The sequence below is a fragment of the Anolis sagrei genome, chromosome 2 (genome assembly GCF_037176765.1).
Source record: "Anolis sagrei isolate rAnoSag1 chromosome 2, rAnoSag1.mat, whole genome shotgun sequence".
Classification (NCBI taxonomy): domain Eukaryota; kingdom Metazoa; phylum Chordata; class Lepidosauria; order Squamata; family Dactyloidae; genus Anolis; species Anolis sagrei.
In genome coordinates, this window is record NC_090022.1 from 84,869,142 (window position 1) to 84,894,062 (window position 24,921).

The 24,921-nt window shown below is 39.0% G+C and overlaps 1 protein-coding gene across 5 annotated transcripts in view; it reads left to right on the forward strand.

The window, feature by feature from the left end:
- Window positions 1-24,921, forward strand: part of TNIP1 (TNFAIP3 interacting protein 1) — a 66,590-nt gene that overhangs the window by 13,353 nt on the left and 28,316 nt on the right. For 3 of the 5 annotated variants that reach the window (XM_060765461.2, XM_060765460.2, XM_060765463.2), the window contains exons 2-3: window positions 21,287-21,460; window positions 23,049-23,171. In XM_060765461.2, the coding sequence (XP_060621444.2) occupies window positions 21,322-21,460; window positions 23,049-23,171 (262 nt within the window). In that variant the 5' untranslated portion in view covers window positions 21,287-21,321. The remainder of the gene's footprint in view (window positions 1-21,286; window positions 21,461-23,048; window positions 23,172-24,921) is intronic. The other 2 variants (XM_060765462.2, XM_060765464.2) reach the window with 1 other exon arrangement.

A 24,921-nucleotide genomic window follows, 5' to 3' on the forward strand; every position in this document is an offset into this window, starting at 1 on the left:
GAGAACCTATAGTTCTCCAAATATGATTGGATTAGTATTACCATCATCTTTAGCTAGCATAGCTACTGGTGAAAACGAAAAATAGCTGCAATTAAAAAGTCTGAATTATTATCTCAAGTTTCCAATCTCTGCTGTAGCAATATAAGCAATATATATAACATATATATACAATTGCTGTACATTTACGTGTGTGTATAGCCAAATGTGAGAGCAACAATATGGGAACACTATCAGTAGAATTTGGAAGCACAGGGAATCCAATTTGGCAGCACTGTGAAATGAGCCAGTATAACTTTTCTTGATGGCACCATCGGTTGTGTGAATTGCCCAGCCCTTGAATAATTTAGTGTTTTACTACATTCCTCTCTTAGTCATTGTTATATAAGAATGTCTTCCTCTAAGCAAGCCTAAAGATACCTTTAAAGCTCTTGATAGTGAGATCACCTGTCAAAGTTTCACTTTTCTTATTAGTTTCTGTTGGAGATATCCTTACTTTTCAGGCTACAATGGCCCTTCAGATTTGCAAAATTATGTTTTGATCATTCACGATGATTATTAACACATTTTCTCTAGAAATTCCTACAAGAGTTGTGCTGAAGACTTAGAGATTAATTCTTTAGGCATTTGTAGCATGATTCCCTTGTTGTCTTCTGATAGACACTGACCATAGAGTCATGCTGGAGAACCTAGAGATTCATTGAGATGTGTTAAAAAAATATAGGTTAAAAGGGTTTTTTTTTAAAAAAATCATGGTTTTCTCACTTTCATGAGGTTAGAAGTGCAAAGTAGAAAAAAACTCTGAATAAAAAAACTTTTCATGGCTCAAATTACAGCTCAGCAACCCTAAATTACAAACTAACATTAACTTTTGCAACAGATCTTTCATATAGTAAAGGTAAAGGTTTCCCCTTGACATTAAGTCTAATCGAGTCTGACTCTGGGGAGTGATACTCATCTCCATTTCTAAGCCAAAGAGCCGACATTGTCTGTATACACCACCAAGGTCATATGGCTGGCATGACTGCATGGAGTGCAATTACCTTCCCACCAAAGCAGTGATCTACTCATATTTGCATGTTTTCGAACTGCTAGATTAGCAGAAGCTGGGGCTAAGAGCAGGAGTTCATCCCGCTTCCTGGATTTGAAGCCAACCTTTCAGTCAGCAAGATCAGCATCTCAGCGGTTTAATCTGCTGTGCCACCAGGGGCTCTAATCTTTCATATATTTTACAATAACCTGTTATGAACTAGGGCAGTGTTTTTCAACCTGGGGGTCGGGACCCCTGAGTGGGTCGCGAAGGGGTGTCAGAGGGGTCACCAAAGACCATCAGAAAACACAGTATTTTCTTTTTTTTTTTAATGTTGCAATTTGCCACCTTTTTTTTTTGCTTTTTTATTATATATATTTAGTTTAATATATACACAAAATTTATAGTTCCCACCACCATGAGGATTGTTTTCTTTTACATATTAATCCTTTTTGAGATGAACCTTATAGATTAACATTCTATATAACATTTGTCTCCTATTTCTTTCTTTCTTTTTCTTTCCGTCAGAAAACACAGTATTTTCCGATGGTCATGGGGATTCCATATAGGAAGTTTGAGCCAATTTTATCGTTGGTGGAGTTCAGAATGTTCTTTGATTGTAATGAACTATAAATCCCAGCAACTACCACTCCCAAAAGTCAAGGTCTATTTTCCCCAGGCTCCACCAGTGTTCACATTTGTGCATTTTGAGTATTTGTGCCAAGTTTGGTCCAGATCCATCATTGTTTGAGTCCACAGTGCTCTCTGGATGTAGGTGAACTACAACTCCCAAACTCAAGGTCAATACTCACCAAACCCTTCCAGTGTTTTCCGTTGGTCATGGCAGTTCTGTGTGGCAAATTAGGTTCAAATCCATCGCTGGTAGAGTTCAGAATGCTCTTTGATTACAGGTGAACTATAAATCCCAGCAACTACAACTCCCAAATTACAAAATCAATCCTCCCCCAACCCCACTGGCATTTACATGTGGGTGCATAGGGTATTTGTGCCCAGTTTGGTCCAGTGAATGAAAATACAACTTGCATATCTGATATTTACATTATGATTTAGAACAGTAGTAAAATGACTGTTATGAAGTATCAACAAAAACAATGTTATGGTTGGGGGTCACCACAACAGGAGGGACTGTATTAAGGGGTCACGGCATTAGGAAGGTTGAGAACCACTGAACTAGGGTCTCTTTGCCACAGAGAACATATTTGCATGTATTTGCAAGGGAAAATAGAATCCACTCTTATGACAGATGCCATTCTAACAATGACTGATACTGTTGGATTTTTCCATCAGTATTGTGCAGGGCAGAAAGATGGATTAAGGGAATTTGGGGAGATTATGTTAGAAAAACAAGTCACTGGCTTGGGAGATAGCTAAGCTTTGGCCTGGGAGGTAATCGTTCCAGAGTTATGTACAAGAAACAGATTTGTGGATTAGGATTTTTTTATGTCAGTATTTGGGGGACATCGAATCTGCATTAGAGAGTTATAGCTGTTTTGTACCACTTTAAATGTCTTGATTTCATACTACAGAATCCTGGAAAATACAATTTTCTGAACTGCAGTACTAGATATATGATGCAGAATGTTCTAAATAAACCCAAAACTATAAATTCCAGAATTCCATAGACAAAACCATCACAGTTAAAGTCAGATTGAACTACTGTAATGGTGTGGTGTAGATTCTCTTTAACATTCGTCTTAATCTCCATATCAGACTACTAAAGAGTTACTAAATTTATTTATTTATTTGCTACATTTATATGCTGCCCTTCTCACCCCAAAGGAGACTCAGAGCGGCTTACATGTGTGTGTGTGTGTATATATAAACACACACACACACACACACACACACACATATACATTATACCATTAGTACAGTACAATATCAGCGGTATACATCACTATATTGTATTATACAATTATATTGTAATATATTATATTATATATTAGCACAGCACAGGAGACAAGGTGGAACTGTCCCCTGGCCTCCCCTGTTTATGAATCTACTGCATTTGGTAGCTTGGCAGGATAGACTAATATAAGATGCAAGGCAGTACATGCTGAAAGAAGAATCCTAGCTTCTGAGAATTGGGCTCTCTCTGTCTTGTTTGAGTCAGTTTTGTCTTCAATAATCTATAGACTCAGAATAATTCTTGACTGAAGATGAAATTGATACATTGTCTTGGTCTTGTGTTCTTGTAGTTCTTCTTGCCACAAAGGGAGTCAGGTATGTGTCCGACACTGCTTCCCCTCCATCTAAGTGTTTTTATTTTGAGATTATGTTTTAATGCAGAGGGGACGAGCCTTTGGCCTTCAGTTGTTTTGGGTTCAGTTCCCAAATATGTCAGACAGCATGGTCAAAAATAAAGAATTGTGTTAACTATACTCCAACACATATAGGAGGACAGATTAGAAGGATTTTTTGATACAGTTATTTGTTTTTCTATTTACCTTTCCTGTGTCTTTGCTCATTTTTTTTTATGACTGAAAATACTAGGATGTTCGATGGGCAAAGCCCTTAAACATTTGAAGGAAACTGCAATCTGGATTGTGTGTGTGTGGAGTTTGCACTCATCTATCTATCTATCTATCTATCTATCTATCTATCTATCTATTAGGCTTGGGTAACCACGGAAAAAATTGGTTCTAAACTCGTTTTGTTTTTAGGGGGCCCTTGCGTTTCGTTTTTTTTTAATAATTCCAAAATCTTCCTTTTAAAAATTTTGAAATATACGAAATTTTGTATAATTACGAATCGATTCGTTAATGGCGGACGAGATTGCGCAATATGCTAAAAAAACCTCCAAATGGGACAGGGGGAACTTCTGAAGCTCCCCTCTCCCTCTGTTATTGACTGTTGGTGTGATAAAACAAACAACAACTATAAAACTTGCACCAGACATGCGAAAATAATTACGAAATAATTACGAAATAATTACGAAATAATTACGAAATAAATTGAAAAAATTGTTTCGAATCTAATTTACTCCTCACACTATTCCTACATGGCTCAATATTGGATCGTAAGATAATTTAAATACGAATTAATAACGAATTATGAAATTAACGAACGAAACCGCCCAAGCCTACTATCTATCTATCTGTCTGTCTATCTATCTATCTATCTATCTATCTATCTATCTGTCTGTCGTTATCTATAAATATTATTAGTCTCATATTGCCGAAGTTATTTTTTGTCCAGCTGTGACAGATACCAATATCAGCCCAAATGTTCATAATCTTCTTACTAGACCAAAGAGGGATGGATTACAAGTTGGGTTTTGAAATTTTCATGAGGCCTCCTGAACCACATTTGATTCTATGAAGCGCATGGAGTGCGTCTCCGGTTACTACGCTGGTTTTGCTGAATGTATATATTTGTGTAGGCCTGGACTTTTCATTGCAAAGGCCATCTTTCCATCAATCTCTTTTCAAGTTGTGGAGCTGAGGTGATGGGAGGAAGGAAACATATAATTAACAACAGTTGCAAAGATATTGCTCACCTTTCCAATTACTAAAGAGTTGACTTTCCCAATATGGGTCTGCCAAGAGTACTCTCCTCCACTTTCCTATGACTTACTTTCGGTTGTGTTTTTTCCACACTCTCATACTTCTTCCCTGTTTTTAGTGTAATTGCAGATAATATTTTGTAAGAGTAACTCCCCAATATGGATATTCATAGAAACTGCAAACTCTACATGATTTCCAACAGCTTTTAAAGACTGTTTTAAAAAATGTTTTTAGTAATTTAGAAGAGCAAAAAATCCTAGTGTACTAAGATCTTATCTTTCTCCTTTTCACAAATTTAGTTCTGTTACTCTAATACCAACTCTGTGCTGTGACTACATTTTTTTCTTTCCTAACACCTATGTTCTTAGTTATGACGCAGTGGTCTATCATTACCTTCCCGTAACCCATTTAATTGTCTTATTTTCACATGACAATGAGAGTCATAGCTTCTTTTTCTTTCATTTTCCTTTTGAATATGTCATTTATAATGATTGCATTCAGATATTCTGAATCATGCATGGGGAATATTTTAGGCATACGTAAACCTGGAATCATATTTCTGTGGTTTCCTAGAATATTTCTTGAACACAGTTCTCTTCAAGTGACACATGCCAAAAAGATGGCTTGTTAGGCCTTCTGGGTTTTTTTCCCTACACTTTTCTGGGGGTGGGGTGGTTATCCAAGAAGGTAAGAATAATATTTTATCTCAAAACAACAACAAAAATCTACTACTAGTCCCAGTATGGGAATGAAAGAAATTCAACCCTCCATATCTCTAGATTTAACCAACTTTCATTTGAAAGTTTTTAATAATAATAATAAAACTTTATTTATATACCACTCTATCTCCCAGAGGGGGACTCAGGGCGGTTTCCAAGTAACATCACCGAAACATACAAAGTTTGTATGTACATACAACAGCATAACATAAAATTAACAAAACAACATAAGCATAAAATCACAATAGCACATGTATATTAAAAAATAATCCTGAGTATTCAGAGCAATTAAAAAGCCGCGCCAAGGCTAGTGCAAACTCAAAATATGAGGGGCCGGGAATTAAGTACAGTGCTATAACAGGCTAAAGGCAATAGCAGGTACGGGTCTGTGGCTGCTCATTTCCAGGGCCTATTTGAGGGATGACCAGAGTAATAGGTGAGAGTGCAAGGCCATGTTCAACAATGTTTGGGTTGGACCAGAACTGGTCATTTTCAAAGCCTTGATGAAACCACCAGGTCTTCAAGCTGTTACAAAAGGAGGGGAGAGATGGGACCTGTCTTATTTCCCTTGGAAGGGCGTTCTAGAGGCGGGGGGCCACCACCGAGAAGGCCCTCTCTCTCGTCCCCACCAACCATACTTGTGACAGTGGTGGGAGCGAAAGGAGGGCCTCCCCGGAAGATCTTAGAGTTCATAAAAGGAGATGCAATCACAGAGATAGGCAGGGCCTGAACCATTTAGGGCTTTATAGGTCATGACCTGCACCTTGAATTTGGCTCAGCAACTTATCAGCAGCCAATGAAGCTGTTTTAATAGGGGCGTTGTATGCTCCCTATAGTTTGCTCCAGTAAGGAGCCTGGCTGCTGCCTGTTGTACCAGTTGAAACTTCCAGGCTGTCTTCAAGAGCAGCCCCACGTAGAGCGCATTGGAGTAGTCCAGTCTGGATGGCTCAGGGTGGTCCAACCAAGGCTTGGACCACCCTGGCCAAGTCAGACTTCACGAGGTATGGTTGCAGCTGGCGCACAAGTTTGAGTTGTGCAAAGGCCCTCCCGGCCACTGCTAATACCTGAGCATCAAGCAACAGCGTTGAATCCAGGAGGACCCCCCAAGCTATGGAAGTAAGAAGTAATTCAAAAGCAAACCTTGATTTTGTTGTTCACTGAGCACTTGATGTGCTTCATCAGTTTCATAGATCCTTGGGCATTCTCCAGCATTTGTTTGAATTCTTCCCCTTTTTACATATAAGGAACACATTTTACTATACCAATGTATATAATGGGACTTCACGGAAGATTCTGAAACCAAACTCCAGCAGATATCAAAGAACCACTGGTTTTGGTTCTCAGCTGTTCAATAACTCTGGGGTTTTTTTATTTTATTTTATTTTATTTGATAGAAAGTTCATGAACACACTGTGAAAACGTAGTAATCAGTAGGAAGTAGAATATCTCTGGTTTTTCTTCTGTTGTTTCATTAACATGTTTAATGATTACCATTGAGTACAAAAAACTGAGCAAAACCACCTCAACTGTAGAGCCAGAACAAGAGTCCTTTCATAAATAACTGGAATGTGTATTTATTTACACAGAGAGATAGCTGTATCCACTTTTATTCATCTGAATGATTTTGGAACACCTTTAAAAAGCAGCAGCAACATGCTTGCAAACAAATATTGTTCATGCTTTTGAAATATTAAGAAAAATGACAAACTTGTGGTTAATAGACCTCATACCGGGATCTTTTTTTTAATAAGGATTCCAAGATTTGTTAGCTGGAGTCTTGTGTAGAAGACATAGGGAGAAACTAGATTAAGGTGGGTAAAGTTCAATAGGCATTCTTCCTAAGTTCATAGGTGTAGGATTGCACCCAAAACCATAATAAGTTAGTTATAAGAATTATACTTCAAAGAAATGTGTAACATTAAAAGATTGAGGGTCCTTCTTTGGAGGCCTTTAAACAGAGGGTGGTTGTCCATCTGTCAGGGTATTTTGACAGTGCGTTTCTTTCATGGCAGGTGTTGGACTGGGTGACCCATGTGGTCTCTTCCAACTCTATGATTCTCTGATTAAGAAAACAACGCTGAAACAGTTGGAGCATAGAGTCCTACAAAAGTTCTTTCTCATGAAGAAGTGATTTTCCAAGGTTGTCTTAATGCTTGCTTAAGCATTTCCATGTCTGAAAATTGTCCATTAATTTTTTATTATTCTGGTAACACCTGATATACAGGAATAGGCCTAAGTTACTTGTTTGTGACAAAATATTTGTGTATTTACTCCTTCTCTCCTTTTCTCTCCCATGACAAACAGTGGGCAAAGCAGAGAAATAGGTGGGCAGCAGTCAATTCCTTTGTGGTTTCTGCAGACACAACTGTCTCATGACTTCTGAATGAGGAGGTGTACTCCTTCCTGCCAACAGCTTACTTTTGAAAGAAGTATCTCTTCATCTCTCTCCCCCTCTTTCTCTTAAGACCTCTTCTCACAACATGCCGTTTTGCCTCGTGGCACCCCGCGTGGTCTCTCTCCTTCCCCCATCTCTCTTTCTCCCATCATATGGTGGGGATGGGCCTGTCCCTTTCTCCATCACATGGGCGAACAGGCGGCAAAGTGTGTTGCCCTGTTGCCTTTTCCCTCAAAATATGCAGGTAGTTCCATCAGAGTTATGCTTCCCCTCCACTTTGGGAGGAATGTGGGCAGGGCAAAGCTAGCATTGTTTGAAGATGCTCGGAAGGCCCCGCCCAGAAGTGGAAAAAGAGGTCAAAAAACCCTCATGTGAAGAGGTCCTAAAACAAAGACAACCTGCAAAGGTGGCCTATCCCACACATTTGTTAAAGATTGATTTGGGGAACAGATGGGATCTGGCAGACAAGCTAGGCAAAAGGACAAAGCCCGCAAAGTGTCTCTACCTTCCTTGACATATAAAGTGTTGCAGCCCAGCCGCCTACTTGATCTCCTTTTCACCCAAACACTAGACAGATGAACAAGAATAATAAGTTTATTAATTAAGAAAGGGTTATCTAATATCAAAACAATTTCAAAATACATCCATGAGCTAGAGTCAGCAAGTACCAACTCTAAATAGGAATACCAAAATTTACTTAAGGCAAAAGCAACTGTAATCCCAGAGCTGTTGCAGTTAAACTAGAATTATATCCAAAAGCTTGAAAGCATGAACATGACTATAATCCAAAGTCTTGATACTTGAACTTGACTATAATCCCAAAGGCTTGAAACTTGAAACAAGATTTATAATCCAAACAGAAGACCTAATAATAATAATAATAATAATAATAATAATAACTTTATACTCTGCCACCATCTCCCCAAGGGGACTCGGGGCGGCTTACATGAGGCCAACCCCAACAATTACAACAATGCAAATATACAACATAAAAATACAGCAATAAAATATAATGAAAATAATACAAAAAACAATACAAAATAAACACACAATGCAATATAAAATCACAATAGTTTAACACAATGGGCAGAGCCAGTTGCAAAAAACTTAAATAGGAAAACCAGATACAGATCCAAGGACAGAACTCCTAACTCAGAGCTCCCAAGACAATATATCTTGCTCACCCTTTCTCACACCCGCATTCCCTTTGTTTATCTATCAGTCTCAGAGAACATTGGATTTGTTTCTGTTTCTGTTTTGCGTTATCCCATCGGATCTGTAAACTCTGGGTTATCTGTAACCCTCCTGTTCCCTACACATTCCTTTCAAAGTAAATCCCTGGCCAATTCTCATGAGAATCATTGCTGTTTCCCCTGCCAACAGATCTACCCAAAACATTCCAATTTTCTTGAAAAGCACTTCTGCTTTCTCCTACAGGCTCAACCAGAAAATCCTCATCCTCAGAGGCTTCACAGACCTCAACATAAAGAGTATGTGTGTTTAAAGGAAAGGAGTATTTCAGGAAGGAAAGTGAAACCTATCTTAGAGCCGCCGCAAACTAGGCTCCTGCGGGAGCAAACCTTGCCAGCACGTCCCTGACGTCATGAGACTCCGCCTCTCGCCCCGCCCCTTTCTCAGCCTCTTTCTCCGTGCCAGAGTGGTTTTTCCTTTGCTAGGGCAGCATTGCCAGCGTACTCTCTCAGTTGGCAGAATTCAACTGAGAGAATATGCTGGCAATGCTGCCCTAGCAAAGGAAAAACCACTCTGGCACGGAGAAAGGGGCGGAGAAAGGGGCGGGGAGAGAGGCGCAGTCTCATGACGTCAGGGACGTGCTGGCAAGGTTTGCTCCTGCAGGAGGCTAGTTTGCGGCGGCTCTTATCTTGCTTTGTTGTCATGTTTTTTCTTTCAATATTTTCTTCCATCCCAGGTCACTCCTGGCACTGCAGTAGGATTGGGAGAAAACCATCTCAGGCAATGTGATGTGAAGGATGGGGTTTCCTTCACATCACATTGGGGTAACGATACAAAAGGTTTGCTAGGGTAGACTCAGCCCCCCCCCCCCGAAACAACCTCAGCCCCCCCCCCCCCCCCGAATCGAAATCCTGGCTACGGGCCTGCCCCATTATATTTATACTTGACTGAGTCTACAACTTGGGAAAGTTTCCCTAGAAGTAAGTATCACCGAGCATACCATTGTTGGACTCACCAATGAAAAAGCATGCATAGGATTACACTATCAATCTGTTGGATTTTCTGTGTAGAGTTGCTGTGTAGTGTCTGAGGAATGTGGTTTAGCCTGCCATAGTTGATTTGACTGCATACTCATATATGAAGGTTGAACCTTGACAATTAAACATGCATGCCATCATCCCCTTATCATATGGGATAGATACTATTGACTCACTTTCTGAGGCTTGGGCACACTGTCATTATTAAGAGCAAAATCAGGTAAACTAGGGAATTCTCAAAGGAAGATAGAGTGGGAATGTTCAGATCTTTATATGAAGAATTGCTTTATTCTATAGCACTGTGAACTTATGCAAAAGGCATAAGCTATTGATTGAATATCCTAAGGTTTTGCCTACTATCTTCTTGCTTGTCAATATAGTATAGCTGCGGGAAAAAGTTTGACAACAGAAAAATCTGAACAGCAGACAAACAGTTGTAAGCTGAGTTCACTCAGCCACAATCCTTTGTTGGATATACATGGCCATATAATGCAGTTTGGAATTGCTTTATATGGGTAGTGTAGACCTACATAATGCAGTTTGAACTATATTATGTGGCAGTGCAGTATACGTCCAGCCTCTGCAACCTGTCTACTGGCAATTTGTTGAAAGCGTCTGGCTCTTGTTCGTATACAAGTTTTTAAAGTTCAAGGCAGAGAGCTTGGAAAGACTATTTATGAGGAATGCAGACTATCCTTTTTTGGTAAGAAAAGCATAAGAAAAGTCTATTCCACTAGTAAGAGGAAATGACAGCGTGTGTCATGACTAACAGTTTCTCATTATTTTTAACCAGATTTTAATGCAGAGGTGCTTGCGAATTGGGGGGGGGGGGGGCTTCAAGGGGCCTGTGATTAAGATGCAATTCTCCTCTCCCCTATTATTTGCTTCATGATTCCTTGGCACTGGTATCTAAGTGCTTTTTTCTGGCAAAAAAATAATAATCCACAAATTTGATCATATCTTCATCACATGTGTAACCAAATAAGGATAATGACTGTTTTAAATGATAGTTTTAGACACTAGAAATGTTCATGATGGAAAGTTTCATGCTGCTTTGTCATTTTATTACCAAGGTAGAGGTAGGGTTGTTGGTGTTGTTTTTTAAAAAAAAAGGAATCCAGAAGTTCTTAGAAGTATTTTTACTTGCAGTATTAGTAGTAGTCGATTACTATTTACAGCATATCTAACAATTTACATTTCAAAAGCAAGTTTCCAAGCTTTGGCTCAAGGTGATTTTATTGTTGTGTTTGCATATTCCAAAGATCTTTTTGCAACAGCTCGTTTTTGATGTAATATATCTTACAGGTTAATCATGTTTATAGTTTTTGTACAAAATGCATAAGGTTGTTGGTACACATCATGCCAGGTTGACCTCAAAAAACTCCATCAGTACTTAAAGTTTGTTATATTAGGCAAGTTTACTCTGATGTGTCATTGGTGGGTTTCAGTGTGCTCTCTGGTTGCAGGTAAACTCCAACTTCCATTATGGTGAATCTGTCCCCTCAAATCCCTCCAGCTGGATGAGTTAGTCATGGGGGTCTGTGTGCCAAGTTTGGTCCAGGTTCATCATTGATGAAGGTAACAGGTTCTCTGGCTGTGTGTGAACTAGAACTCCCAGAAAGGAAGGTCAGTTCTCCCACCAAAGACCCCTAGTAATTTTTGTTGGTCATGAGGGCTCTGTGTGCCATTAGTTCCAAGCCCATTGTTGGTGAAGTTCAGAGTGCTCTTGGATTGCAGGTGAGCTATACATCCCAGTACCCTATAAATTATGGTGAATTCTCCCCAAACCTATCTAGTATGGTAAGTTGCTGATTAATTCCTCTTTGCTGTGTGCCATAGAAAAGAATAGGAAAAAGGTTAAGGGAGAGGCAGTTGGTGGTTTCATGCAAATTCCACACCAATGGAGAGAGTGAAAAACACTGGGATGTCTGTGGTGGAGGAAACACATAAAATCTAGGATGAAATTGTCCGCGTATGAAAGCCTTCACTTGGGTGATGGGCAGTATTGTGTTTGTGGAGGACATTGGCAGGGCTCTTTTACATATTTGGTGCTCACTGTAACCTGCAGTGCCATTGGAGGGAGATTCCTTGGTGTCTCCTGAGTAGTGCTCGAGGAGGCAGGAGCTTGTCTGTATAAGTGGGCATCCCAGCCACTTACAGACATGCATATTTTCACTTTTATTATGTATATAGAAAGTAGTTGTGCTGTATTGAAAAGTTCATTACCTTGAGAATTATGTATAAAATTAATTTTGGGTAGATTTAAGGTTGATGATATTATGTAGTTATAGTCACATTTTCCTTCATATTATTGAATCATGTTTCTTTCTGGGGGGTTCTGCTCTAGCTTTCTTTTTAAAAAAAATCTTATCTAATTCTGATTAGAACTGTGGACCTCTTAACATGTTAATCATGATAATTGAATATTGTATCTGATCATAGCATCCCATGCCACCCTAATATTTATTTGGAATGAAGCATCACCATAATGACATAATTTGATATTTTAGAAGATTCCCCTCTCAAATTAATTTTGAAATTGATAGTAAGGATTTTGAAAGAAAAAATGCACATATCACTACATCAAATTCAGCAAGAATGAATGTTCTCTACTGCGGATGATATTGTCGGTGGCTATGGAATTAACTTGCTCAAAGGTCAACACACACACACATGAATGCAGACACTGATAGAGGCTGGCTTTCTCGATCAGCTTCTTGTCAGCTGTTCTCCAGAAATAGCAGCTTTACTCATGTGTCACCTGGAGAGTCAGTGACTCTGTCTCAGCAGTTTGGGACATTTTCTGCTTCATTGTCAGCAGAACTTGGATATGCAGTCTCTTCTTTGGCCGGTTTCTTAGGTGTTTAATCTGCAAAGTAAGATAATTTCTTAAATTTGTCACACGCAGAAGATTAAAATGCAGATGGGTTTGTCAGAATCCCTGTCGCCATCATTGCCGTTTCCTAAATCAGGCAAAATCTCTCTAATAGAGGAGGGCCTTGTGTGGGTGTCTGTCAGCCAGGATCAAACAACCAGCATGCAGAACCAAAAAGGAGCTTAATTTCTAGCTCCCCAAATAACATCTGTTGTAGAACATGAGAAAGCCTTGTTGAGTGAAATCAATAGATTTTGTCAAGGTCCTTGGTGGTACATTCAAGCTGGTAGTTTACTGTCAGATCCATTCTAGTTAGTTTATTTATGATATTGGAGAACAGCTTCACGCAGTGTTTCATTTTTTTTTTAAGGAGCAGCCATCTCCTGCCACGCATTGCTGTGGCCCAGTCTGTTGATCTGGAAAATAAAGTACAATAATAGAATCATAGGGTTGGAAGAGACCTCATGGGTCATCCAGTCCAGCCCCCTGCGAAGAAGCAGGAAAATTACTACTACAATGCGCTCTACGTGGGGTTGCCTTTGAAGATTGTTCGAAAGCTTCAAATGGTCCAATGAGCGGCTCAGGGAGCACACAACTAGCAATCACAATTCAAAGTGCTGGCTTTAGCCTATAAAGCCCTAAATTGTTCCAGCCCAACTTACCTGTCCGAACGTATGTCTCCTTATGAACCATCTAGGAATCTAAGATCATTTGGGGAGGCCCTGCCCTCAGTCCTGCCTTCTTCACAGATGCATTTGGTGGGAATGAGAGACAGGGCCTTCTCAGTGGTGGCCCCTCGGCTGTGGAATGCCCTTCCTAGGGACATTAAATCGGCTCCCTCCCTCTTAACATTTAGTAAAAAAGTTGGCTTTTCGAGCAAGCATTTGCAAATGCAGTGTAACGAACAAATACAAACCTGTGGAACGACTAACAATGCGATTGGGAAATGATTTTAGTAAGGAGATGCTGAGGATTCATGTTTTTATTATGTTTTTACTGGCTTTGTATGATTTTTATATTTTATGTTAGATGCTTTTAATTGTATTTTAATTGTATTTATCATGTGGGGGCATCAAATTGTGCAGACTGTAAACTGCCTTCGGAATGAGAAAGGCGGTATATAAATACAGTAAATAGCATTCAAAGCACCCCTGACAGATGGCCATCCAGTCTCTGTTTAAAAGCCTCTAAAGAATGAGACCAATGCGGCCGTATACTTAAGTATACCTAAGCACAATGTTAAATCCAGCACTGGCCACACAACCTGCTCTTCCTCTTCCCTTCACATTCATACAATGTCCTGTGACTTGTCCTCACCTCCTAGTGCTCTGCATGTTTGCATCCTTCAAGTTACCTGTTAAGTTGTGGCAACCCCATGAATACTAAGGGGTTTTCTCTACCTCCAGGTAAATAGCTAACTGTATTTCTGAAAGCTTACTTCCCCATTACAGCACGATGTGTTGCGGTCAGGGTTTTTCTATTACCACAAATACGTCTATATTCTTCATATTTGCATGTTAGAGACACAAAGACATATAGGAAAAATTAGGGTAATAAAGACCTTTTCCCTGCTGGGGACAGGGCTGTGATAAAGTTACTGTGCCCAGGTTTTTTTCTAGGTCGCCACATCTCAACTAATCATTCAACAAGTTGCTTCATGTTCCTGTTGTAAAAGATCTATTCTGCTTTCTTGGCATGCTTATGTTTAGTTTATTGGTGTGTCAGGAGGCATAAATATTAATTTGGGCAGGAGAAAGAGAAAATAAACAGCCCAACCCCATACATCTGCACCTCCTGGGATTGTAAAAGTTAGTATTGGTAAAGTAAAGCAGAACAGGGGGAATAAATCTCTTAAGGGAGCAGCCCAATTGTTGGGCTGCTCTAGCACTTTCCTCTCTTGAATTTTCGATGTTTTGGTCTACTAAGTCATCACCAATGATCATAAGAAGACAACGAAGTAGGTCAAAATATTAATAAGGTAGCATTCCTGTAGTGATTAAAAAAACATGACACCCAGAAAATGTGCATTGTCTTTGGTTTTAGGTGGTCTAGATAGAATACAATCATCTTGACTCTTGTAGTCCTGACTATAAGCTTAGAAAAGCTACTTGCTAATTACCAAGGAATGCATATCTGACCATGGTCTTCTGTTTAATGGGCAGGCCAGTCTAACCCATGTTTCAAGCTTCAGGGTCCCTTTGAACAGAGAGCAGGGATTTTGAGTTTGCCCATTCATGAACTCAAGCTTTGCCTGGTGGTCATAGTCTTTCTCACTACAACCTGTGTGTGTAATAGTCTTTATTTCAAAATGTATTTGTTTAGATTCGTCTATGTGTATCTCTCTCTATGCATACATTTTGAAATATCCGTGTGTGTGTATGTTCAAACTTCTCAGTTTGCTTTCATGCGTAAAAGCACCTTTTACGTACATAGATGTCTTCCTTCAATCTCTTACCTTGTGATGCATTTGTTTTTCTTTTACAGGTGACCTCTAAATGGCCACCTTATTGAGAAGAATATCGGAAGCAGGATTCTTCTCTTTCGGTTCTTTTCAAAGTCTTTCGTATTAAAATATTTGGTGGTTTCCTTGTAGGGAAACTCCCTACATTAAATCATGGCAATGAAAAGTCGGGAAATGAAGAGCAGCCTGAGGACATTTATCACCAGTTTGTGTTGATTGAGTTCTCCTGATGAAGCGTTCTTGTGCTTTAAGGGATTGATCTTATCTGCCATCAAATAAGCATTTACTTATGGCAACCTTATAAATGAGAGACCTTCAGGAGCCCAAGTCAACAACCACTCTGCACAAGCCTTGCAATGTCAGGACCATGGTTTTCTTTATTGAATCAATCCACCTAAAGTGCAACATTCCTTTTTCCCCCCTCTGCCTTCCAGAATACTTGCATTTTCCAGTGAGTGGCATAGTCTCATGTGTCCAAAGAATGATAGCCACGATTTAGTCATTTTGGCTTCTGATGAGAATCCAGGCTCGATTTGCTCTTTAGCAGTCTTTTTAGCAGACCATTGTTTTAATGAAACTCTTATCTTATAACCATTTCAAAAGAGCAGATCCCCCCCTCCCCCGTTAACTTTGTTCACAATCCAGCTTTCACAATCACATATTGAAATGGACTTTAAGAGTTGTCACATGCTTATATTTTAACATGGTGCTCTTTACCTTCAAAACGGAAAAGAAAATGTAGATTCATACCTAAATTCATACCTTAAATGCATTATGTTCTGTACAGCAAATAGACAAAAGCAATGACTCATTCATAATAGGTACCTGATATTGTCCTACATGACTATTGATTATACCTTTCCTGCTACAGGAAGAATGCTAGGGAAGAACAATTTGGGTGTCTTCGTTTATGCAAGAAGGATGTTATGTGGCCAATCAATCTACCTAAATTAATGCATAGCTTCCAAGATCAGACAGGATCTGGTACCATTAGAGATGATCATGCAAATGCCTTTATCTTTCCCTTTTTAACATCAGTACATGACATATTTGTGAATATGCTGATATGATGAAAAAGCTGCATGTCATCAGTATTCTCCCAAATGCAATTGGACCTTTACTGCTCTTCTTGCCAAAAGGTCATCACAGCAATACATCTAAAATAAAACAAGGATGTCACAGGGCAGATATTAAAAGCTAGTCTAATGGGAGAAATTTTACTGAATATGTTTAAAGAACAGCTAGTTGTTTTAAAATTCTCCTTTGTAGGGGGGAAATTCCCCCCACTCCCCTAACCACCAGAGGTCTAATTGATGTTCTGTTTGTGGATCCTGTCTAGCTTCAACTCTGAGCTGGAAAATCCCTAGCATTCCTGAATCCTGATATAGGCAGGTTGTGCAAACTGGGAAATGCTTGTGTTGCATGGGAAGAGTTTGCCTGCAGTGTTGTCTTCCTGAAGTTGGAGCTTTCTGAGAGGCCCACCTGTCCCTATTCTCTCTGACATGGGTGATATGTTTACTGCTGTTTGGATTATCTTGATGATACTTGTGTTAAATCAGGAATTGGTCTTATTTTCTATTAAATTATCCAGTAAAGGTTGTTAGCCACATTTCCAAAAAAGGCACTGAAACCGTGTTTCCCCCCCCCCCTTTTAAATAAGTTCTACATCTTGTAATGTTATTTTAACTTGCTGTCTTGGTTTCTTCTCTTCCCTCTCACAGAGTAGATGTCAGTGGATATGTCAGTGGGATTGGGTGGGGTGAGGAAGTCACCAAGCCTGTCCTACTTGGTGCCAGTATGGTATATACTAGGAATGTTCCCTTTTTTGGAAATGTGGCTAACAACCTTTATTGGATAATTTAATAGTAAATAAGACCAATTCCTGATTTAACATAAGTATAATCATTCCGGCTGTGAATTCCATAACCTGATAGTGAGTAGATCTGATTCTGCTTCTCTTTTATATGATGGGATGAGCACTTCAGTATTTTTCTCCATCAGTGCCTCCACTCCAGCTCAAATGCAAGGATATCTTGTTCTTCTCAGAGCATCTCTGCACTGTACTTACGTTTTCACTGTACAGAGGTATCAGTCAGTGACTTCAGATTTTTTCCAGTCCTTCATCTCCATCTTTTAGGAGAAGAATTTGCTTGCTAAAATACCAGACCTAGAGCCAGGGAAGTTGCACTTCAGATGAAACACTCACATGCGTGGATGTAAAAATACATCCTCAGCTGTTGGTACCTGCTGAGGGATGAACCAGATCTAGTTGCTTGAACTATGCTAGTACTTTATGATCTGAGACTTGACAAACGAATAATGAGTCCGTGTTCCAGCTGTGGTTGGGCCATGGAATATCTCTCTAGAAGCAAGTGACAGCAGGAGTTCCATCCACAATGTTTTCTGATTCTCCTCCTAGCTCTGGCTTATCGCACATCTGTGAGATGAGTGAATACTTTATACAGCTTCCAAGAATAAAGTTTGCCTTTGTGCTGTGGTGTGTCTTTTCCAAAGTAAGAATAAGCAGAGCCTGGGAATTTTTTAGCTAATAGAGAAGTTGTTTGTGCAATTGTTAAATTATTCATCTCACAGCTTGCCGATTGGGGAATTCTGGATGTTTTCATTCAAAAAATGGAACCTTTCCAAGCTCTAGTTCATCATGGGAGGTTCAATTGGTGAGGCAGTTCTTCAACATCAATTGCTTATAGCGTATATGGGGTAGGAGCAATTGGTTGACTTTTATATGTGATTGAACCAGAGTTCCCATCAGCTTGAGCCAGCATAACTAGTGGAAAAGAATAATGCAACACTTGAAGGGCCATACATTGTCCAGCCTGGGTTTCATATACAGGCAGTCTCCAGGTTGAGAACTTTCCAGATCATTCTTGAAGGATTCATTGCACTGCAGCATCGTTAAGCTCATATCTTTGTTTCTCGTATTTCCTCCATGGTTTTCATAGAGTTCCAATCTCTCCAAAGACCAGAAAGGAAATGAAGACAAAGTCCAATAGCATAATTTTTTTAAATTAATTGCAAGTTCTTTGTTTTGGTGTGAAATATCCCTTATCCAGATTTCTGAAATCCTCCAAAATTTTCCACATGAGTAATGAAGATAGTGACATTTTCCCTTTCTGATGGTTCAGTGTACACACATTTTGTTTCATGCACATTATTAATATATTTTGTATTATACATATACGACACACACCAATAAATGGATTTAATGTTTAGACTTGGGTCTAGTTTTAAGATATCTCCTTATGTGTATACTGTTATTCCAAAATATGGAAAAAATTGAAATCCAAAGTACTTCTGATCCTAAACATTTTGGATAAGGGCTACCCACCCTATGCTTCCCTTTCTATATATGCCCTAAGCAGTTTAGTATTTGTTCTATATCTTGTACCGTTTCTCTCTGTGTGGTAGTGTGCATGCTTATTTGTATATATGCATATCACATACTGCCCTTTGAAAAATAAAAGGTAGGAGAGGAAAAATAAAGTAAAATACTTCTGTTCCTCATCATGGGTCCATCATAGTAAGCTGCTCTGCTTCCACCCTAAGTGTTTTTGCCCTCTGTAATTAGATGGAATATGCTTCTCCTGTTCAATTAATCTTTTTCTCTTCTAAGAAAAAAATGGCAGGACTGTCCTCTTACTGCTGCAGGCTCCCTCTTTAAAACTGATATGACTGTCAATTGATCTATTTAATCAATTGCACTACTAAAGTCATTTGTAAGGAACTAGACTGTAAATATGAAAAATAAAGAAAATGCATCAAAGCTCCCTCCATAGTACTACTGAATTAATCACCAGGGCTGGGGAATTAACTACCATTGTTTTTTCACCAGGAATGGAATTTGTGAGGTTTCCTAGATCTTGTTGAACTTCAACTCATGTAAGCCACCCTGAGTCCCCATTGGGGACATGGTGGCGGGGTAGAAATAAAGATGATGATGATGATGATTATTATCTCCCCAAATTTATGAATACACTGGCTAGAGCTGCTGTGAGTTGTATCTGGAGGGCTACATGATTCTCTCTTACAGCTTTGAAGAAACAATCAGCTGTATACAACTAATGTGGTGTGAGAAAACTGGGACAAGATCAGATATAGGAAAGTTCACACTTGTATTCTGTTTGGTTATGGTTTCCAGTGTCTAAGAAAGGTTTTTCTTGAGGGGCGGGGGGAGAGACTCTCTGTAGGAGACATTACCCCATTGTCATGACTGTGGAGGACAAGGATGATCATGAGCCATTATCTCGTTTTATATATATATAAAAATACCACTATTATCATTTGAATGTCTCACAACTCATTTTCCTGATACGGGAGGCTCATTGTAAGCAAAGTTGTGACCTTTTGCTACAGTTCAAGTGTAATAAAACTTCTGGCACTTTTATAAAATCTGTTTTCCCTTAAGGCTTAAAAAAATGAAGAGTCGCAGTGAATTATTGCCTTTTGAAAGTGTGTTTTCAAAAAGGGTGAAAAGAAAAGTGAGGAAAAGTTCATTTTCCTTTTTTTTTTTGTATTTTTTATTTATCTGCCAAATCAAAACCTGGTTTATCCCTGCTCGCTGTCTTTGTTTCCATTATCTGTTAGCGCTCCTCAGCTACTTCTCTGACTTTGTGATCCCAGTCAAAGAGTGGATGGGATATCACAGAGCCAATTAGCTAGGACTACATCAAGGATTTTTTTTAAAAGAGTGGCCCATGGGTTCACGGGTTACATGTGGTCCCCAAATCCCAGTCTTGCAGCCTCTATGCTCTCTTGTGTTCCCCATTAAAAAGAAATCAACACAATTTCCAAGCATTTCCTTCACCAAAATCCTTCAAACCATGCACCAATGTGGTGGTTTGCCTCATGTCCCCAAACATCTTATTTGGCCCCAAATCATCTCAAAGTGGCAAGCAGAAGTAACACAACACCATGTTTAATGTGTCAGGAAGTATAAGTTAGGTCTATGAGGGGTTGTAGAGGCAAACACCATCATCAACAGCCTTGCTGCAAACTCAGGACTGCAGCTCCGTTGGTGGAGTTCATCCATGATTAATGTAGTATTCCTCTTTTTTTAAAAAAAAATTCTTCTCACTTTATCAAGCATTATGATCTTTTCTAATGGACCATATCATCTCACAATACGGCCAAGGTCTGATTGCCCTACTTCAAACATTTTGACTTGTAAGGGAAGTTTAGGTTTCATTTGTCCTAGGACTCATTTATTGACATTTTGCAGCATATGTAGCACTGATCTCCTCAAACACTACATTTCAGATGAACTGATTTCATGATGCCAGAAACAAGGTCCCAGAAGAATATACATCTCACTGGTTATTAGTAAAGCAATATTCTACCCATTATTTTAACCATGGTTAGCTACTGTTACAGATAAATATTAAAATATAATTTAACAACTCATAATATGAAAACAATTTAAAACATACCACAGTTGTTGCACCCCCCCTTTTTTTTTTGTATTTCATTTTGCAATGAAATACAGTATCTTTGAAAGGGAAAAAAAGCTTTTTAAAAAAGTTACAAGAATAAAGCAACAGCTTCTTAAGAGCCCTTTCTTTTAAAAGTTGAATTTCTAAGAGCTTGTCAGAATAAAATAAATCTTTGCATTTCAATGGAAGGATAGTAAAGAAGGGACCATTCTGACCAAAGTGAGAAAGCAGTTCCAGAACCTGGGGACAACCACCAAGAAGGCCTTACCCCATTTCACTGCCATCTGTGCCTATGAAGATAGTAGGACTCTGAGAAGTTAGTTGGACTGAGAATAATTTTCCTATTTATTGGTTAGGTTTCCATATATGTTTAAGAAAAGAGCAGGTGGCAGTTTGCAACCAAGGTGGATACAATGTACATAATTGGACTGTATATTTCTGATCTGTTAATTAATAAAAAGAGTTATGCCTGTACCAGTTTCTTTAGATATGAAAACTATAGGCTCTGTATGCTTGGAAAGAAAGACCGACATCAGACGTTTCCAGTGTTCTCACAGTCTTAAGTGGCTTGCTTTGGAAATGCTAACCTTCTGACCCTTTGTTTCAGGTACCGCTGTCTGGAAATCAAATAATTGAGCAGCCATGGAAGGCAAGGGGCCTTATCGTATCTATGACCCTGGTGGGGGGACAAAAGAGGAAGAATCTGCTGCCCTTAAGGAGCTTCTAGAAGAAAACATCAGGCTGAAAGAGAAGATGCAAGGCATGAAGTCTCTAGGTAATGGTGAGGACAAAATGAAAATGGAATATTGCCAATTGCCTTTGGTTGTGACAAATTGCAAGACATTTGCATTTTAATTCTTAGCATTAAATCCATCAATAGCAGGTATACCCTGAAAATTAACTTATTGCAGCATATGATCTTCCGTGGGGGGCAAGCTATTTTTGCATCAGTCAGGACTGATCCTTGTAGGTTGGTTTTCATGCGAAGATCAACATGTAAATAAATAGAAAGAAAAAAGGAATTCTACCTGTGTTTACTTGAGTCTAATGCAGCATTGAATCTAGTGCACACTTCAATTTTCAAAACTCTGAAACAAAAAAAACGAAGAGTATTTGCATAATCCCAAAAAATGAACTCTTTGTAATTTGGCAAAAAAAAGTGCGCATTACAGTAGCTGCATACTTATAATTCCTCCTTTAAAAAACAAAAGTGTCGGAGCACCAAAGCTTTCAGCAATGGAAAAGAAAATCTTGGAGTGCATCTGTGCTGTAGAATGGATCCACTTTAACTGCCTTGGTTGAATGCTATGGAGTCATGGGGGATGCATAAGTAGTTTGACAAGGGCTTGAGTCTTCTCTGCCAAATAATGCAGATGCCTCACCAAACTGCAAGTCCTAGGTTTACATAGCACTAAGCTATGATTATTAAATTACAGATGACATCCCTCAAATAGGAGGTTCAGGTTCTCCTGAAGCAGCTTCCCCTATTGCTTTGGCTTAGCACTAAGATTACCATATTACACAAATCTCATGTGCACCCTAATTTTGGCAAGGTGGTTAGGCCTAAAAAGGTGAGCATTATATTCGAGTAAATACAGTAATAACTTAGGGAGAATTATCTTCACTCCTCACTTGAAGTATATTAGTACTGGGGCATACACTGCAGATATGTGAATGCGAGACCTTTTGAGATGCAAGGAACAGCACTGACATGAAGCATCAGCACAAAGCAGGGGATTTGTTTTTACTAATGCAGTACAATTAATTGTAGCCTAAGCATTTTTCTGAGAGCTGCCTGAATCCCGATTGGAACATGCTGCTTCTTCTGTAGCCTAGTTACGAAAGCCATTAGCATCAGTAGAAGATGACATTTCAACAGCTCTGCTCATATTAAGCATTGGACTTTCAAAACTTGGAAATATTATATTCTGGACCAATGTCAAGATTTCCCCAAACGGCATGGCTAGGCTGCTCCAGAAATTTGTAGTAAGAAAAAATCTAAAATTTCCAGTGAGAAAATTATGCACAGTCATCCTACAGCTTTGGGAATGCCACTGAGTAACTTAATGTGTTCACTTTCAGTGTTTTTCCTTCCTAGAACTTCTGGGATTGTGTTTAGTTTAAAATAAGAAACATAACATTAAGAATTACTTTACTTGTAAAATAATTGTTTTTCTGAAGAAGCCTTGCATATTTTAGAGCTTAATTCAGTGCACTTGGCATTCTTCATAGGAAAGAAAACTGTATGTGTATAAAGTAGCATTAGAACTGAAATTCTGTAAGTTTAAGACAAGTGTTTTGTGAAGTTCATGAATCTGACAGTTGGAAAAAAAGGTTGTATACCAAGTCATGCTTTTGTTGTTTTCCAGGGGAGCTGTTGGAAGAATCTCAGTTAGAAGCATCCAGATTGAGACAGAAAGTGGAGGATTTAGTGCAGGACAATGACATTCTCAGATCAACCTCTTCTCTTGACAAACTTGCAGAAATAGCAGGTAAGCACAACTCGTGAGCATCTGATAAGACTTTGACAATGTGTGTTTCTTTGTGAGCCAGATACTCAACCTATACTTAGAATGTTAATTGAAATCTAAGCATTTTCATATTTGGGCTAATGAAGAATTGAAAGTGCATGGAGTGCAGTGATATGGACAACCATGCCTTTTGTCTGTCAAGGCTGTGCTGAAAGACAATTCTTAAATAGATATACTGTGTCCATAAGAATAACAGTATTTCATAGCTGGAAATCTAACAGAAACCTTGCGCATAGTCTTATTTTTGTTTATTCTAAGCAGAGGTTGAAAACATTGCTTTCTTGCACTACAGTTCCCATGGATATGCTGGGTTGGGAGGGACAGTGTCTAAAAATAACCCCTAAACCTTTTTGAGCTCTGCTTAGAACAAATAAAGCTAGTTGTACCATGATGTTTTCTGTGTAGTTGATAGCTCTCTCCACTGGAAAGAAGACAGCAATTTGAGATGGAGATTGTAGCTATATCTGCAGAATAAATATTTTGCACACAGAAGGACTAGGTTTCATATTTAATCTCTCCAGTTAAAAATCTATCAAGCTCCACTGTCCAGTTTTCTTTCTTCTGAAGGTAAGCTAAATGCATTCCTAAATAAAACAAGTTTTCCTAGGGAATTAAGGGGAGGTCATTCTCTTTACAGGAGGAATCTACCATTAGACTATCACAACAGTTGTCATAGTGCTTGAAATCACATTCAGTCCAAGGGCAAGTTCGTCTCTCCATTGTCATTCAGTCATCAAGTAACATCATCAATACATACAGAGTAAACAACATAAACATAAAATTAACAAAGCAATATAAGCATAGAAAATCACGGGGAAATGGTTTAACTCATCCAAATCCCACCCCTCCCCCGCCGCCGTAAAATGGGCTATCCCCCTTCTGACTTCCGCCGGGATAATAAAACAGTTCCAAAACGTTTACCTTTGTTAGAGGTAGAAACTCAAAGAGTAAAGTCTCAGTCCTTTCTTCCATCTTGTGTCGGATTCCTCTGTTGCAGCTAACTCCAATATCTTCAAACACTGTATATGTATGTGTATATATGTATGTGTTTGAGTGTTGTATGCATGTTGTGTGTGGATGTATTCATTTATTCAGGGGTAGCCATAGTGACCATACATTAAATAAAACAAAATGCAAAGTCCGCAGAAGAGCAATATTGTGGACTATGCCTCCCGGAATGTTAGAAAGGGCTTTCTTTAAAAGTTATTTTAAAACTTGTCTTTTCCAGATGTCTTCCAAGCTCTGGAGAAGACTTAGAATTACTGTGTCTGTCCCCATAGAAAAGCAAAGCATTCCACACATACTTCACACAAAAAACAACAGGGAAGCAAATGGTCAGTCCTTTGGATTTTCTGGCTGAGGTACCAGGTGACCTGAACACAGCTCTTTAATGATACAGTGAAATAGGAACTTGGTTAAAGGGAGTACAGTATGATCTCTGTATCCATAGAGGATATGTTTCAGAACTTTGTGTGGATGTGTGAAACTGTAGGTAATAGGGAATCCTGTTGAACGAACTACTTCAAATGACAGCTTACCAAAGAGCCACACTGTTTGTCAGGCAGCAAATGAAAGTGCGCATACCAGTCATGTAGATACAGAAGTCCATGCAGGTGAAAATTACTTTTGATATGCGTTATAGATTCAGTTAGGAAACCTGTGAGGATAACTCTGAAAATGTGACTGTTTGTTCATGATGTGTGTGTTTAAT